Here is a 12,661-nt window from a genome sequence, read left to right on the forward strand (position 1 = left end):
AGTTATAATATGTGCAAAGTAATTAATTGGGTGTCTTGCAGTAGATATTGTATCCTTTCAATAAGAGGAATAAAGTATCGATCAATTTTTTTGTATTGTACAGAGTGATTCAAAGTTGAAACAGAACATCCCCCTACTTATCTTAAGAAGTTTGATGTTATAACTTTGAAACACCCTATCTATCTTTTACTGTATTATTATGTTAATAAATAAGGGCTGAAGGTAGAAATAAAAAAAATCAAAATTTCAGTAGGTTATAGCGAAAGCGTGACACGTTGGTTTCCTTAGAAACTTCTCAAATTGGTTACCGGGTTGGTACGACAGGTACCTGTGCACGTTACGAAAGCTCTCTGGAACTCACCATCAAAAGCTTGTACGAAGTTTGCAGGCGGTTCGTTCGTTTAGTTTCAAGAGCTTTCCACCAGATGGCGTTCTGGACATTTTCCACGCTCGTTCTCAACCCCTATATCAACCAGTATCAAATCTGATTTTCTTTTAGTTAACGGGTTGGCTATTAGAGCAACGTTAACCGTTTATAACATGAATTGATTTACGATATCATGGTTACAATTGGTACTAGGGATTATGCCCTTTGAGCAACGGTAGCTACCCGTTACTCAGCAAGTACCCAGTTGAACAGGCCTGATATACACAGAAGGAACGTCGTTAATCATCGAGTATGAGGAAGGTACGGTGAACGAGCATCGAGATCACTCGATTAGGTCAAACGATATTGCGGTCAGTTGCGTTGGGAATTACGAGACACGCGTTTAGTCTAGGGTCGATGGCGAGGATCTGGAGTTGCGGTCGGCTCGAAAATTGCCGCTCCTGTTCGTCTAGTCAGGGTGATCGAAACGATTTCGTACCTGTCGATTAGTCGGCTATCGATCATTCCGTTGAGGTAGAGATGAGAGGGCTGTTAGCGTTAAACCGTGCTATCCAACGAGGCCAGCGTGTACAGGGCTCTGATTACTCAGGATTCTGAATTAGGTCTGGGTCAGTGCAGATAAAAGATTTTCACGCGTCCTAGATTCCTGTTGGTTCGACGCTGTTATCATCAATATCGGAGATTTCGATACGCGACCGAATGGAATTCGATAAATATTCCCATTTTTTTTTTTTTTTTCATTCGATTGTCTGCATACGAGGCTCAGCGAATGATATGTGTGTTGATCTTTTAAGGGGTGAAATGATTGCTTTTCGTTTAACTGTTTTTAATACCTGCTGCACCGATTGTATAAGGTATTAGAGTCAGAAGTTGAAGCTATTATACATTATCGCTCGATTAAACGATAAATGGGAGACAAGGGTTTACACGGGCACAAAACATGTTTTAATCGATCACAGAGAACAGTATTCATCGGGATTTCACGATGAAATATAATAGTTTGGATGAAAGTTGACCAAGGCTCGTTTCACGCTAGGTCAATCTCGACGTCTGACTAATCACGCGCTCTACTACTTGCACGCTCGCGTTACGCCAACGATCGGGCGAAGGTTAAAGCGAAAGGAAATGTAATTCGAGGTTTCTGTAGTCGCTCGAAACGGTGCATTATCACCGGAACGATTCTTCAAGCAGTTCGCTGTTGAGGTGAATAATGTTCGTTCGAGAAAAATTGCTTCCTTTCCTATCGAACCATCGCATCTCGAAATTTGCACGAACCATTCTCATTGAACCTTTCTGTGGAAGAAGTAATATCAAATATCTATAGTAAACGAATCTACAAAACATTTGTTAACAGGTTGAATGACTTTTACTATTTTTATTAATACGTTGGAACCGGCTTCTCCTGTTCGATATATGATATCCTTAATAATTCATCCTCAGTCGTACCAGGTTTGGTTGTTTCTACAACCCCAGTCAATGTACCAATTCACTTCCGCTTTCGAATACAATTGGCACGAGAATCATAACAAATGAATGCTTTCCAAACTGTTGGAATGCTAAACATACCATTCTCGATAGCCAAACTTCGTTAGTAGCGAAATTTTATATCGATTTCCCTTTTTCTCTTCAACGATCCATGTTACTTTCAATTTTCTTAGAGAGTGTATTCTACCTTATCAAAGGAGTATCCATTTTGGACCAATCACGTACCGTCCATTCATTTTCTATCCCCTCTTTCTAGCTAGCGAAGTCATCCCCGACCCTCCCCAATCTCAATTCCACCCCCAGAATAGCCATATCCGTAAGAAGCAAATAAAAGGCTCGCGACAGGACACGCGGAAATCCTGGAGGGTGGTTGAAAGGTGTTCGAGGATAATACTCGAGTCGCCGGTGTGGCTAGATATCGACTTCGGAAACCGACGCACGAGCAGCAGCAGCAGCAGCAGCAGTAGCAGCAGCAGCATCGTGCCGATGGCGGGGATGGTCGGCGGTAGTAGAGGATGGGGTTTGGGTGGGCAATTCCACCCTTCCGTTCATAGCGTACGTCCACAGGCGCAGCTATAGCCGCGCACAAACCCGTTTGCTGGTATACAAACGCGAACAGAGCCGTTCTCGACACGGAACCACGAATGAGAGGGACTACGAGCATGCTGTGCCGTGGACTTGGCGAACAAGGCACACGCGTTGCCCGCCCAACTAAACCCCACCCTCGTCCCTATTCGCGGCTGCTGACCGAGCGAGACGAGGCTATCGCCTCGACGAAGACGAGACACGAAAACTAGGAATGCATCGGGTAGGGATAAAGGGTGGTAGGCAGAGAGAAGGAGAGAGAGAGAGATTTCGCGACGATGGTGGCGCCATCGAGCGACGCCACGGTGGTTGCAAGTAGCGAGCCTGGCACCTCCAGCGCGTCCTTTGCCGCTCTGACCAACCTAACTACTGAATTCGTCTCTCTGCCTGTCCGTGCCAGTAAACGCACAAACACCTCGACGTTTTCACTCGACGGAACCGCGGGACTGTGTCTCGTACCGCGTAAACACCCGCGCGGTCGTTTTTCAACGAAACCGCAACCCCTATTTTTTCAACCTCCTCCTTCTTCTTCTTCTTTTATTTCATTACTATCCTACCCTCTATCGTTACTTGCGTTTCCTTCCGTATTTTTTCTCTCTCTTTCTGTGTGTTACCCTCTCCACGTACGCGATCACCCTCTCCACGCCTCTTATCCCTTCCCCTGGAAAACGTTGTTCCGTCCTTTTCTCGTAGCCACAGGAGTCGCGCGACACGCACATCCGACTCCGACGATTCAGAAATCCACGAAACGCGGGCAAACGTGATCGTTCCGAGGCGTGACAAGACGAGACGAGACGGGACGAGATTTCGAAAGGCCACTACCACCACCACCACCACCACCACCACCACCACCGGTGGTTCGCGATCGAATTAACCCCTGTGTCTGTGCGCGACAGTGTTGGTGTCACGGTGCTCGTTATGCTCTCCGTCTCTTTCTCCGTACCGTGTCCACGTTTCCTCTCTCCCTCCCCTCTTTCTTCTCGATCCTCTTTCACGGCGTTCTAACCTCTCTTGTACTCGAAAGGATTCGTCAGGATCTCGTGGCAGCCGCTGCGTCGGCGACGGCGACGGCGGCGGCAAAGTGGACCCGTCTGACGTTCGCGGGCCAGAAATTAAGGCGGTTCACGCGTGTCAGTGTTACGTTACGCAGTGACTCAGGGAAAGGGAGTGGGAGAGACAGAGAGAGAGTGAGAGAGAGAGAGAGAGAGAGAGGAAAGGCAGGGATTCCCCGTGAATGCTGTCGGGGTGCAACCGCGTGGTAGAGTGGCAATTTATTTTTCCCGTTCGCGTGTGTTCGTTAACCTGCGCGAAATCGAGGACGAGGACCGAGCAAAATTCTCTCGTGTCCTAGCCTGCTATTAAATGAAATGATTGCGTGACCGTGTAGTTTATCGGAGTTTCGCAGCACCCTTCCCTCCTCGTCCATAGGCCATCCTTCCTGTTACACGGTAGCTAACCTCGCACCCCCCTCGCACCCGCTCTGTCTAGCATCGTTGAATCCTTGGCTCGTCCTTGAGGGAATGCCGCGGTCGAAATTCCTGGAACGTCCTTGGCGAAGGTGGACTCGTCTGACGCGATGAAAGTAACGGGACTGGCCGATGTCGCGGTTCGATATCCGTTCAAATTCTTTCTCTCATCTTCTCTCTGTCCGTCGACCGATCGATCGCTATACACTCGGCGAAGTCTGGTTGAAAATTCGAGCAACGTGCCCGCGACCAAGTGCGTGGACACGAAGAGCAATAGTGGCGCGCGACACGCGGCCTCGAAACGATCCGCTCTCTCGCGGTGAACTCGCGCCGCTGGTACAGAGTTAGTCGGTCGTGCGATCAGCTGACGGCCGAGCGTGGCTCGATACCAACCGTACCGAACCAAACCGACTACTATCGCTTTTCATCCCTACGATTTTCAACATACTTTTCACCAATTTTCACCACACCTCACCGTTTCTTACTACCTTGTCCACCTTGTCAATCCACGCCCTTCTTTCCTTCTTAACCTACCCTTAAGTTTCTTTAACGAGCACACGATACGTTTTCTCGAGGTAAGAGTGCGAGTATGTATCCGGAAAAATCGTGTGGACTCGTCTGAACTCTGCTTTCATGCGTTCTCGAACAAGGTGGACCTGGTGAACTGAAAGAGTGACAGATAGAGAAGTGTGCGGTGTGACAGTGGTTGAAGAATATTCGTAAGTGGCACACATATAACACACACACCACCGGCTGTCCTAGGACGTACGCGGGACACACGGGGGTTCGTGGTAGTAAACGCAACATGCGGGAAGGTACAATAGTGCGAGCCGCCACGGCGATCTGCTGGGCCATCGCCAGTTAGCCACTGTACTTTTCTCTTTTCTCTATCTATCTACTACTACTACTACTACTACTACTACTACTATTACTATTACTACCTCTTCTTTTGCCGCTACGCGGCCATTAATTATTTACACACCGTTCACTATATACACACTATATACAGACGAGTACACATGGATCGTTCCGTGTCAAGTTGAGCTATTGGTTCTTTGTGACGCGAGTGCGACCGGGTATCGGTCGAGATACTTTTACGTAACAGTTCTTTTAGTTGCCTCTTTCCAGCCTTTATGACCATCCCTACAAAGTCATTTTGACCCATAACTAATACGCGATTAATAGGTCAATTTCACCATTGAATTGTACATATTACATTTAATGGTAATTGGATTTCGGAACAATTGAAGGTGATTACTATTGTAGTTTAATACTATTCCAGTCTTTCACCCTTCACTCGATACAATGCTCCAACATTTTTGACTTTAAGTGTTTCCTTCCGCTTCTCCACTCATCGGAGCTTCTATTGTTCCACTTGGTCGTATTTCTTCCGTTATCGGAGTTTTCACGGCCGGATCAACACGTTGAAAATAACAATCGCGTCGGATGTACAGTTAACGCGTTGATTGTCTCAAGGTGTTGCCGGTAATTGCCACTATAAATTCAATTTAATTTAAAGAAAAGAACATTTTTATTAAATAATAACGTTACACGAATCGTTCTGAATAGAAAACTGGCACGTTAGAGTAGTTAATATCGCGGAGAATCCGTATCACTGCGTGTCTTGCCAGACACGGCTGTATCTACTGCGGCCAGGCTGTAAACGCTGTATACGCGCGTAGAATACGAAACGGCCAAGCGTAGAACATTAAGTTCTAAATCCGTTTGAAATTCATACGCATTACTAGTCAAGGGAATTTTATAGCCGGAAAATTTGTGTTTCATTTTAAGTAAGCCTCCCATAAAGAAAAAAGTTGATCGCCGGAATTCTCTCGCGCTCGGCTCTAGTTCTCGAGAAAAATGGTAAAACTTTGCCGGTGTATTTGTGTCCGGGTACGGTCGATCTTGTTGGCGGGAGAAGTTTGTTGGCAAAATTCCTGGACGATTTCCTCGTTGCCCGTCGAGAACCACGGCTTTCAAGGTTGATTTGTCACGAAACGATCGACACGATCCACGCCACATGTAATTATTACTCTTCGTAGAATCTCCTTTTACTTCCACTTCTTTCCGTTTCGATTTCTACACACACTCTCTTTCTCTTCGCCATTATCTTAGATTATAAATATACGTATGTTAGATTGCTGCACAAGTGCTGTCTTTCAATTTGAAAATAATCGTATACAGTAAAAGACAAGCGAATGGTACTTGCGCAACATTCTGATATACAGGATGTCCTATCAATCTGACGTCATTAATTTCTTCTTAGACGAAGGTGAAGAGAGACAGGAAGATTAATTATATTTGATTTCAATAAAAAGTTCAGCGGTGTCAAGAAATTTTCAGTGAAACGCTTGGAAGGGTAAAAGACATTAAGTAAAAGAAATATTCTAATGTCATGTAACAATGGAAATAAAATAAACACTTTCGATTCGAATGGGACATCCTGTATATCCATACACCTTTAGCTAGTATTTAAAGATTTTTCTCTCCTTACTTGTCTATATTTCTCTCCTTTATCTCTCTGTGCCCTGCTTAAACTATACAACGATTCGAAACATTGAACCGGTGTCTCACGGTTTCAAACTCGAATCAATAATTTAAGTGACGACAGTGGTATAAAACTTGGAGTAAACCTTGTTCCTCGAAAGCAACGTTATGTGCAGAGTATCCCAGACGACAAGGTTGAGCTATAGCTCTAAACTGCTAAGGGATACAAAAGATTTCATTAGGCAAAATTAAATCACGTCGAATGGAACGTCTGTATCTCCGTGCGATGCTCCATTGGTCGCCATTTAATTTACTCTAATGAAACTTTTTTTTTCTATCTTCTACTGGATTAGAACTATAGATTGACCCGGTTACATGAAACATCCTGTGTACACGTTTGACATCGGATACGTGAATTTTTCATTCGTACGCGAAGAAACATCGAAGAAAGAAAGAAAGAAAGAAAGAAAGAGATACTTTAAGCAGGGTCAGCCTATCTTTCCTTTTTTCTTCTCTTTCTCCGTCCGTCTGTTTGTCTCTAGTTACCACTCTATAGCTATGTTCTGTCACCGCATGCGAAACTAGAGGACTCACCGCTCCGGACTGCCCCCTCTGCGAAAAAGCGACAAAGAGGCCGCCTCCATGCAACATGCAGATGATCCTGGTTGCTGGCGGGTGAGTCCACCATAGTCTCCCAACGAAACACGCACTTTCACGCACAATCAACTTTACGTGTCTCCCTTTTGTTGCCTTAATAATTACTCTTGTCTTCTTCCTGTTTTTCTGTTGTCTTGTTCGTTGTAATATCTGTTGCCAGCGCTCTTCGTTGCGTCGCCGATTCACGCTGGTTCGCCGAAATGCCAGGCTTTTCTCTGTGTTCGCCATCTGTATATCTGTCTGTTTGTCTGTCTGTCTATCTGTCTTGTAACGTTTGTTTCATGTCTCTGTTTATTATCTATACCCCATGCAAGGGTTGACGATGAAACGAAACACGAAAGTACGCGAATACAGCGTCTGCGAGAGGTCACTATGAAAGTTATGAGAATTCATCGTCGAACGACGAAATAGTCTATTTAGCAAAAGTTAATAGTACATTGAGTATTTTTAACCGAGAGAAACACGACACGATAGTAAAGTGCAGTAGTATCGCAAGCGATAAGTCAGACAATCGCTCTTATTCGTATATTTGTTTGGTGTGTAGCGTTTAAATGAAAACACGTTGAGGATTATGAAAAGAGTGATATATTTAATTTCATCGACACAACGTACAGTACTTTGGAATGAAAGAAATGTGATATAACAGCAAGGTACAGTAGTATTGTAAGTAAAAAGTCAGACAATCGTATAGTGTTCTTATGTGTATCTTTGTTTGGTGTTATTTTATCTGTTGATCCAATTGTGTATGTTGTGAAATAGTAGACGATAAAGTAAAAGACGTGTTGTTATAAAATTTTCGTTAAAATTTGTTCGATTTGTGCTCGCAAATGATTATTTTTCGAGCTTTGAAGAGGAAAGCGAAGATGATCAGTTTTCTTTCGCTTGAAATCGATGCTTGTTGGTGGAAAGTGGTCTATAGATTACGTAATACTGGGGGAACATGAATTTCGCCATAGAAGAACGACTCCCTGTCGTTGGCGATTGCTCGAAATTTAGGGTTAAGTCGCGTTTGCGCGATTCTCCGTCCTATTAAGGTTGCGTAACGTCTGGGGAAATTGTTTCCCACGACGGTGTCCCTTAACTTTGTTCATTTGAATTTCAAATGCACTAGCGTACAAGCAAACAACTTTGGCACTGAGAACGTTTACGCGATTCCAGTTTCCTTCAATCTTTCCTACGCCATTAGCCAATATTACGGTATCCATTACTTTCATAAATCCATATGAAACTCATCAATTTCCGATTCAAGAAGGTTCTGACTAAATCGGAGAATACGTGAGAACTCTTGGAGTTTAAAAAATAATTGAACTGCTTACTTGATAACCAAAAGAATTCTAACAAAAGATAACAAAGCGTGAACCATCAGCATTCGATACAAATTTGATACGGTTTCGCGCGCGATGTCAATGTTTCACGCGACGATTCTCTTTTCCTTTGTGACAGAAAGTTACGCTCGTCACGAGGCCAATGTAACGAACCAGCCTGCGAACGATCGTTTGATCCTTTTGTTGCTCAACCATCCACCGTGAAACTCCACATTTTTTTCCAGGGGGTAGCATTGATCGTCGTTGCTCGAAATATTTCTATTGTTTTCGACGATACGCCCGAGAAGGCAACGTTTGATTTCCACCGACAAATATTGTAGGAATATGTCAAAAGTGGAGATTGGCACGGTAGAAATAGAATCTAGCTGGCTATCTTTTATCTACCTCGTTTCGTCGCGACACTTACCAAGACGTTCATCGGACAATCGATATTGAAGATAATCCCATCTCGTACATTAGTCAGCTCGTCTAATCATCCGAAGGAATTGTCTAATTTAATGAATTCATGGCCGGCGGATAGTTAATTTCTCAGCAGTGTCGATATCGAGCGGTCACGTGCTACTCGCAAAGCAGAGTTTCAGTCTAAAAGGGTGGAAAATAGGCTGGAAAGGCGGGTGTATAATTCGCGGTGGGTAATTTAGAGGCGGAACGCGTTAGCGTGGCGAGATCGCGTGACAAACGTGTCTAATGGGAATTCATAGAATTATTCGTGGATGGCGAACGGCTTAGTACACTCATCCAATGTTAGCTTGAAGCAAGTTGCAATTAGGGAAGGATGGGGGGGGGGGTTAGGTGTATCGTGAGGGGCGTTGAAGAAAATGATAGAGTTGCTTCGTCAGTCTTGTCTCCTCCTTCCTCTACCCTAAAAAAATTATCTCTTACCGAGCAAGAAAAAGACCTACATTTTATTTATTTTACCCCTTTATTTATTGTACAATATTAAATAATTTTTAACGAGGGGGTAGGAAAATGTTTTTGACTAACGATGAGTGTAAATAGGAACGTATTAATGTGTGTTGGCTCATCTGTGTGCTGGTATCGCGAAATTTCGTGCCGTTAATAAATCAGCCGGAATATCTTGGCATATTTTGCCGCCTACCAGGCCGTGTAATTTGCTGGGGCATAAAAGATGGTTGCACAATTGCTGCTCCGTGAGCTTGGTAATTGTGTGTATTTTTTGTTCTTTTTTTGGCACTTTTATACGCCGATGTCCCAGAACCTGTAATACGAGGTTATACAAGCTTGTTATTACTAGATAGAGGAAAAAAAGACAACAAATATTTGTCAAGTATCAAGCTGTACGATTTTATTCCACCAAATAATGATTAAGAATTAATAACCGATAAGAAAAAAGGAATGCCGCTTTCGTCGGGATTAAAAGCTGTTATTCCTTCGCGAACCACCCACGTCGATCACGTGCAGCTGCTTTCGTTTTTTTTTTTTCATTTCATACGCCTATAACTGTACTTAAACGGGGCAGTTGTACACTCCTCAATTTCCGTTTAGTAATTTGTTTACACGACACGTGTGCTGATTTTAGCGCGCGGTTTCCTCGAAGCTTTCAATAGCTTTTATGAATTTTCTTTAAGTGAACAAAACAGCGTGCCTTTAACAGTTTCTGTTAGTTCTCAGTACCATACGTGTATGCTTTTTACGATATTTCTGGTCAAGATGAGCTAATTGAAAATTCAAGACGCGAAATCAGGCCGGTGTAATTGCAAAATCTCGAATAGAGGGATGAGATGGTTCGTGGAAAGGGGAGGGTAGGGTCTGTGCGTGGAAAGTGGTCGATCCTCGAGCCGGTTCGTCGAGAGGCTCGAGAGCGACGAGAGGCACGGATCGATCGTTGGAAACGATCGACCAAACCACCGTGACCGGGCTTTCTGGCAGCTGTTAACTTCTATTTCACGAGCCCTTCTCTTTAAACGTTTTAGGCGCTGTTTGCTCTAAAACCAGCCAATTATCAGCGTATTTACGCGTGATTTCTTCAAATTTTTCATTATTTCGGTGATATTCGACGAATTTTACGTCTCTGACGACATCTTGACGAACGCTCGTTCACGCGTGGATCACGGCCACTTGAATCCCGACCAGTTTCATTACAGTCGGCCGCGAAAAGTTATAATTATCCTTAAAACCGTGGAGCCCAGGCCGTGCATTATTACGTTAATTGGAATTACTCGAGGCCAGGCCGGAAACGAGTTTCCTCGTGTTCCCGTGAAACTTTTAACAAGTGACTATTCAAAATTGCCCGACTTCTCGGGTTGCCTTTTATTTTTTTCGTTCTCTAAAGCAGATGACGTTGAATGAAAATCGTAATCAACGCTCGATCGTGCTTAATTGCTGAACCATCGAGTTTAAAATTGTATTAACTTGTCGCGTATCAAATGACTGATTTCGAAGCAGAAATTCGGACATGACAAATCAATTTAAAGATTGAAATATGATAAAAATTAATATGGCTGACTGTCATTATCCGTAGGCTCTGGCCACCTGGGCCAGTGACACGTGGAAATTAAATTCGTTTCATTGAAACCACCATGATGGTAATCAATTCGCATGGTGTTGAAAGACTATGGAAAGGATGCGTTATGCAAGTGTGTTACGTAATCGAGGTTCGGCTCGCGAGCAAAGTTGACCCGTTTTTACGTAAGGCTACTAGTTTTCGACGCTTCTAGCTTAAAATTATTCAAATTTCCTTTATCTCTATCTTCTTAACAGAGAGACAATGAGATACTGTTGAATTTTGCGACGAGTTGACAAGAATCATACGGGATATGTTCGTAATCTTCCGTTTCGTGTGCCCTACCGCAAGCTCGTCATTGTTTTGAAAGCTCCCGGCGAAAGTACTTTCCTCCTTCGCTCTCGATTGTCCTCGCGGAGCGCCACTCGGAGACAATGGTCCCTTCCGGTTAGTCTAACAGCAGGTTAAGCGAGGGTCGGGGATGCTTGAAACGTGCCTCACCTGTTCTTCTGTTTTCTTCAACGATGAATTGTACCGTGCGTCGTGTTAATTGTTACTATTCAATTTGCGATGTTCAAATAAGATAATTATTGAAAAAGGGGTGGATGATTGTTAAGAGTGAAAATAGATAATATTTCGTGACCATTTCGTTAGTCACCGGTAAAGTATTAAATTGATGAACGAATCAATTACGCGTAGCGTTAGTGATAATATTTTCGTTGTCATCGGGATCCGGACTGCGTGCCATTTCTGGCCAGAGAAAGAAATTGGAACGAACATTTCGTGTCGTCAAGAATTATTGATCAAAAAGACTGGAGATATTATTTTCTTTGACATTGAAATTTATTTAGTTAATCATTTGATTATTTTACGTCTGAGTCGTCGAACGGTGGCAGGTATGGTACTAAATACCAATTGTTAACAAGTATTATCTATCTAGTAACTGTAGAAGTCTTTCTTCCTGCCAGTTCATATGTTCCAAATGGTCGCTGACGCTTTCATAAAAATGGCCAGCTCGATGGAAGTTCAAGATCTCTCTTATCCAGCTGAAAAGTAGAGAAACGGTTGAAACTTTCCCAATTTCTTCGCTGTTTACGCTGATTTACGCTAGATCTTCTCGAGGTTAACTTTTCCGCTTTTACTTACATCTTCCTCCGATTCCAAGGTCGTAGACTAACTGAAAATCTTCTGAGAAAAAAAAAATAAAACGAAAATCTTTCATTCAGAATTGAGCTAAAAAAGAAGATTAACCTTCTTGCTTTATCAAGAAAGGATATATTTTCTCTTTCTTCACGGTTCGCTTGAAAAACTCCTCCGTTCTTTGGCAAACAAAGCGAAAGAGAATTCGGCGAATCTGTAGCCGTTTATGGACGATTGAACGAAACGAAATTCGAAGGTTGCAGCAATCTGTCGGAAATGGTAAGACTTTCTTCCTCGGTGAAACTAATAGTCACGGCGTTTCTGTGCTAGAACAACGGTCGCGAAAGATATATTCCGTGCTGAATTCGCAGAATTTTTCTTATAGTATTAATGGCCGTCCCGTCGTTTTCATTCTCGTTACTTTAGATTCCGTGAGCTTTCTTATAGAATTTTGTCGGTACTGCTGCCGTGGCATCGTGTGCACCCAACTGTGAGTTATTTTTACGTCGATTCTCGGTTTACCGGTACCAGACGGTCAAGGAGAACGTCGTATTTGGTTCCATCGTGTTTGTTATTCCTTTTTTTTTATTATGGTTTTTTTTTTTTTAAGGAACTGAAGCTGGTTTCTTTTAGGGATTATCAGAGTTACAGACTTAAACAGATT

The 12,661-nt window shown here is 43.3% G+C and overlaps 1 protein-coding gene across 13 annotated transcripts in view; it reads left to right on the forward strand.

Annotated features, from left to right (window-relative positions):
• shaker (potassium voltage-gated channel protein Shaker) overlaps nt 1–12,661 on the forward strand; it is a 120,917-nt gene that overhangs the window by 48,650 nt on the left and 59,606 nt on the right. The window contains exons 1-2 of one of the 13 annotated variants that reach the window (XM_034333557.2): nt 3,056–4,739; nt 6,997–7,086. The exons of 11 other annotated variants lie outside the window; for them this stretch is intronic. In XM_034333557.2, the coding sequence (XP_034189448.1) occupies nt 7,061–7,086 (26 nt within the window). In that variant the 5' untranslated portion in view covers nt 3,056–4,739; nt 6,997–7,060. Of the gene's footprint in view, nt 1–3,055; nt 4,740–5,611; nt 7,087–12,661 lie in introns of those variants that run through there. One more of the 13 variants, XM_076690010.1, reaches the window with a different exon arrangement.

The sequence above is a fragment of the Osmia lignaria genome, chromosome 9, assembly GCF_051020975.1.
Source record: "Osmia lignaria lignaria isolate PbOS001 chromosome 9, iyOsmLign1, whole genome shotgun sequence".
In the NCBI taxonomy this organism is placed as follows: domain Eukaryota; kingdom Metazoa; phylum Arthropoda; class Insecta; order Hymenoptera; family Megachilidae; genus Osmia; species Osmia lignaria.